The sequence below is a fragment of the Amphimedon queenslandica genome, unplaced genomic scaffold, assembly GCF_000090795.2.
Source record: "Amphimedon queenslandica unplaced genomic scaffold, v1.1 AMPQUscaffold_13485, whole genome shotgun sequence".
NCBI lineage: Eukaryota > Metazoa > Porifera > Demospongiae > Haplosclerida > Niphatidae > Amphimedon > Amphimedon queenslandica.
This window is the reverse complement of record NW_003546279.1, coordinates 148,191-152,989: the sequence shown is the minus strand read 5'-3', so window position 1 is coordinate 152,989 and position 4,799 is coordinate 148,191. Positions and strand designations below refer to the sequence as shown.

General features: G+C 35.5%; 1 protein-coding gene across 1 annotated transcript in view; it reads right to left on the bottom strand.

Moving 5' to 3' along the window:
* The window catches only part of LOC109580587 (ubiquitin carboxyl-terminal hydrolase CYLD-like), a 17,153-nt gene extending 12,789 nt beyond the window's left edge, over positions 1-4,364 (bottom strand). Inside the window, exons 1-14 of the mRNA XM_019993910.1 lie at positions 4,108-4,364; positions 3,868-4,036; positions 3,729-3,762; positions 3,574-3,686; positions 3,247-3,423; positions 3,090-3,191; positions 1,999-2,205; positions 1,784-1,949; positions 1,244-1,493; positions 1,086-1,177; positions 965-1,031; positions 790-922; positions 625-733; positions 265-579 (exon numbers count right to left, since the gene is read on the bottom strand). Coding sequence (XP_019849469.1) covers positions 265-579; positions 625-733; positions 790-922; positions 965-1,031; positions 1,086-1,177; positions 1,244-1,493; positions 1,784-1,949; positions 1,999-2,205; positions 3,090-3,191; positions 3,247-3,423; positions 3,574-3,686; positions 3,729-3,762; positions 3,868-4,036; positions 4,108-4,325 — 2,152 coding nt within the window. The 5' untranslated portion in view covers positions 4,326-4,364. The remainder of the gene's footprint in view (positions 1-264; positions 580-624; positions 734-789; positions 923-964; positions 1,032-1,085; positions 1,178-1,243; positions 1,494-1,783; positions 1,950-1,998; positions 2,206-3,089; positions 3,192-3,246; positions 3,424-3,573; positions 3,687-3,728; positions 3,763-3,867; positions 4,037-4,107) is intronic.
* Between the last annotated feature and the right edge of the window lie 435 nt (positions 4,365-4,799).

Genomic DNA, 4,799 nt, shown 5'->3' with positions numbered 1-4,799 from the left:
ACAGGCTCATTGCTACCATCATTACACAAAATATCAAGGTCAGGATTAACATATACACACATGTAAATATCTTGAGTGAATCTACGAACATATTCTGGTATATCTCTAGCAGGAGTATTCATCAGTCGATCCTCACTAGCAGCAGTAGGGGAATAGATCCACTCCTGTAACTCAGCAGTAACATCAACCACTCTAGGAACATTGTACATATCATCTATTGAAAATAATAATAACAGTAAGTATATACATTGCAGTTTATTTTACATAATCTATCAGCCATGCTATCATGAAACAGCCATTTTTCTCCTGATCTAGTGTAGCACACATAATGACTGGTCTCAACACATATCACTGACAGCAACTCCATCTTTAAAATTTGTCCAACATCAGCAGACCCTGGCTTGATATCTACAGCTTCCACACGATGACCTTTACGAGATTCATGTACACTTTCATTACACTCAGAACAATAATAAACATAAGGATCATAAGTGTTGAATAATTCCTTAGGACAAGCATAACAAACAGAAGATACTGAACCACTTAGACAGAGTCTACATTTCTGACCTCCTCTTTTACCTTTAAAAATACCAAATAAAAATAAAGGCATTAATTTTTTCTTACTGGGGTCCATTAATGGTTTCACATCAAGTGTCAGTGATGGAATTATTTTGCTGTACATTTTGAATTCTTTACCAAAACGTGGCATCTGAAGCAACAGTTTAGAAGGAACCTATACACATCAAGTGTCATAATTATCACAAGTTATGATAAGTAACATAAACTTACTCTAGTGAATGAGATGTTTTGTTCATGAAACATTTGTGCTATCAGTTTCTCTGTTTTAGGTACTTCAGTATTATTAGGATCAATCTCAAAGAACAGCTGAATGAAAAACTCCTTTTCAATTCCAAAAGGACGTCTAATACAATATTAATTAATAATAATATTATTAATTAATTACTTAATAGTGAGAAATGGAGGTATGTGAAGCACCTCCTTAAACAAAAGATTAAGAAATTCTTCAGGATCTAATAACAATGATAAAATGATGATAATGATAATAATAATGTCATATAGTTTACCTTTTTCATCAGTTTTGGCTCCTTTCATTCTACCAAATTCTTCTAAACTATCTCCCAATCCCATTATTGACTCATATCTTGCTAACCCATACCTATAAACAGGAAAAACCAGTTATAATAACCAGTAATTAATGTAAACCAGTTTGTAAAACACTCACTTTCTCAAAGGATTAACAATTCCTTTCCAAAGGAATTCTTTAACTTTTCTTCCAACCTCTTCAGTTGGTTCTTTGAATATCAACTCATCAAATGAATCAGAGAGAGCAAATAATCCAAACACAGTGGAATCAAGGTAACATGAATTATGATGACCTTGAATACCATGAGCATCACCAATGTACAATTTGAATAGATCAGGAGATCCCATAGTGTCAATGTCTTCAGTTACTGGTGCATACTTTGCTAATGCTATAAAGAAGATCATGTAATAAATAAAATTCAAAATATGTGACCATAATTGACAAAAGGTACCTTATGGCGGGTAGTGAAATTTATCTTTCTAGCCTAAGAAATCCAACTTCCTGAGCCCCATTTATCATAAAATTACTCCACAGGATGCAAAAAGTTACCATGAAACTTTTAGAAACAATGATTGTCTAACAAAGCACTCACAGGTTGATATTTGCCATTATTAAGATCAATTTTAAAATCCGCCATAAGGGCCCTTTTGTCAATTATGGTCACATATATTAACATACGGTTATCAATATCTTGTCTCATATGTGCTGGTACTTGTCCTTCATCCATATATCTTGTGTCTTGTTTGAGAGTATTCAATGGACAGAAGTAAGCTTTACCAGGAGGACATGTAAAGAATCTTGTTCCATGCCATGTACCATCAGTACAATCTCGTAATGGCCTCTCCTATTAATGATACATTAACTAATAAATGTGACATAACTTGATGACTTACCAATTCCACTCCAGCTATTGTTCCAGGGTAGTCAGGTAGTGTCCCTATCCACTTTACTACACCATACAATGGATCACCTTTTTGAACATCAATACGCACCATTGACCCAATAGTGAACTGATGATGAGGATCAGAAGAATGGTTGAGTGGATAATGATCAGCAGAGCTATGAGTTTGATAATCATTAATAAAACCAGCCCCACAGCCCTAGGAGGAGAGGAGAGAGAGAAGGATTAGGTGAAGATTTGCTAGACAGAAAGTAACACTGTAGATTGGTTAGATAGTCATTGAATGTATACACACACACACACCCTCTCACAGGGAGGAGGACTCAATATGGTGTAAGGAAATTGATTTGATAAACACTTGCTGTGTATATTTCATAACAACATATATAGTCGGTTCAAGTTGAGTTGTCACAGGAAGTAAATCAATTTTTGCATCATCAAAACGTCACTACTAGCCACACCCAAAAATGGTGGTACAGTGCAAGCAAGCTCTTTTATTGAGTGTTTCTTCACCTTTAAGACTCTTTGTCATCTGTTTTATCCTTGCTTTGGATACTACTACCTTTAATTATCACTGGCTGGACCTTTTTCTGTTATAAAGTTGACAAAGACCTCGGATACGGAAGATATCAACCTAGATTGAAGATGATGAAGAATAACTAGAACCAAGAAGGCTGTAGACAGATGTAGCAGTATGTTTCCAGTAGCAAGGTCTGCTAGTTGAATACCAGCTTCTCTAGAGGACCTTATCTGTTTGCTTTTATTTTATAAATAAAAAAACATTAATAGTAATGAAATGCAAATAATATTCACGAGTGTGATGTAGCCTACACGTAATGATTCATCATGGCGGCTCCCTTTGAACTAGAACGGAAGAACCCATTCAGAACCTTCCAGAGTACCTAGAGACTCAAAAATTGGTACAGATTTTCGGAAGAACCCGTTTTGCAAGTATACTAAATTTCAGGTTGCTAGCATTAGTGATTAAAAAGTTATAAGGGGTGGTACTTGGGCAACTCAACTTGAACCGACTATACAAATGTAAAGCTTGTACACATACTGTACATAATGCTAGTGACTTACTTCATGAGTACACCTAACAAATCCAGGTTCTTTTGAAAGATTAAAGTCAGCCAATTTTTTCCGACACAAGTCATAATCGGTAGAATCAAGATGTGCCTTTACCTAAAATATACACGTAACATTTAAGAATTCTAAGACACAATGTCATTTGTTTTACCAAAGCCACAAAGAGCTCAAGATTCATCTCTAGCATCTGGTCATTGTCACCTAAATCTGGCAGTCCACAAATGGGACAATTGAAATGTTTAACACTTTTCTCTCTGATTGTAATTGAAAAGTGTTCCTTGAAGCAGTATTTACATAGTGAGTCACCACAAGCAGGCATGCACAGCATCTAAAGAGATACGTCATGAAACTGTATAGTAAAACACTGCATAAGCATAATAACTGATAATCAATGATGAGAATAACACGACTTGGAATGAAAAATTTTGTTACTGATGCACAAAAACTTGACATTTTAATGATACACTAAAATCATTACCTCATCCATTGGAAATTCATCATAGCATATGATACAAGGGTAACAAGGCTCGTTGAGAACACTACAAGCAGTTTCTAAGTCTTCATCAGTGTAATAGGCATAATCACTCTCCTCTATTATAAAGTCATGAAACTACTGAACAGCTTGATCCTTACTTTTCTTAACAATTGGAATTCTTTCCTTAATAATCTAAAAAAAATTAGTTGCTTCAAACATAAGCCAACAAAAAACTACTCCTCCAGGCCAGCCCCTCCTTGCCAAATTCACATTGACTGTTGCTCAGTAATGGCCTACCTCAATCAATCTTCCTTTGTATTCCTCTTCGCCTTCATCATCTTCTTCCTCAGGAACTTCTAGCTCTTCTCTCCTTAAAATCAGCTTCACTTGATGTATACCATACATCTCAACAGGGTCCAATCCTTCTTTGTTAATCTTATAAACCAAATATTCCTTATAATGCAACCTGCAATAAAGGAAAAATAGATAAATTTCAAATGAAGGCTAGCATAAGCTGTGTGTAGCACAGTAGCTCACTCGCAGAGACCAGCCATACCCACAGGGGCAGATCTCAAGCATTCTTCATCTTTGAGGCCATCAAGTGTTTCCTTCCGCAACATGACCTGACAGACTAGCACAATCTCTTCACCATCAATAACATGGACTGGAGGCTTTGGTATGTCTCCTTCTTCTCCATCAGGTCCAGGTGCTTCAGGTTTATCAGCAGGTACCAGAGGAGTGCCTTTCTCTTTCATTTCTTTTGTAGCTGCCACTTGAGCATCTGGTGGGTCTAAAAGTAAGATAGTGCTGAGTTTAAACAAACATGTATCTTAGTCGAAATTTGGCCAAGGACCAAAGGTTACAGTCTTTGGTCGTTGGCTCAATTTTTAAGCAACTTTTAAAATTCATTAAAAAATCCAAATTTGATAAGAATCAGCTTAAAATTAATACACAACATAAGGACATGTATATGTATCAGAAAATTAATAAAAATGGAGAATTCTCTCCTGACCAATTTTGATGAAAGACCAAAGGCTAATAATAATATAGCCCTTGGTCATTGGGCCAATTTTTGGGCAAATTTGAAAATTCTTAATTTTGATAGGAATCAGCTCAAACTTTCTGCACAACATAAGTACATGCAAAGTATCAAAAAATGATATAAATGAAGAATTCTTTTTTTTAATCACTTTTGGCTGAATTTGTGGGTACAAAAATCAAAGACTGAG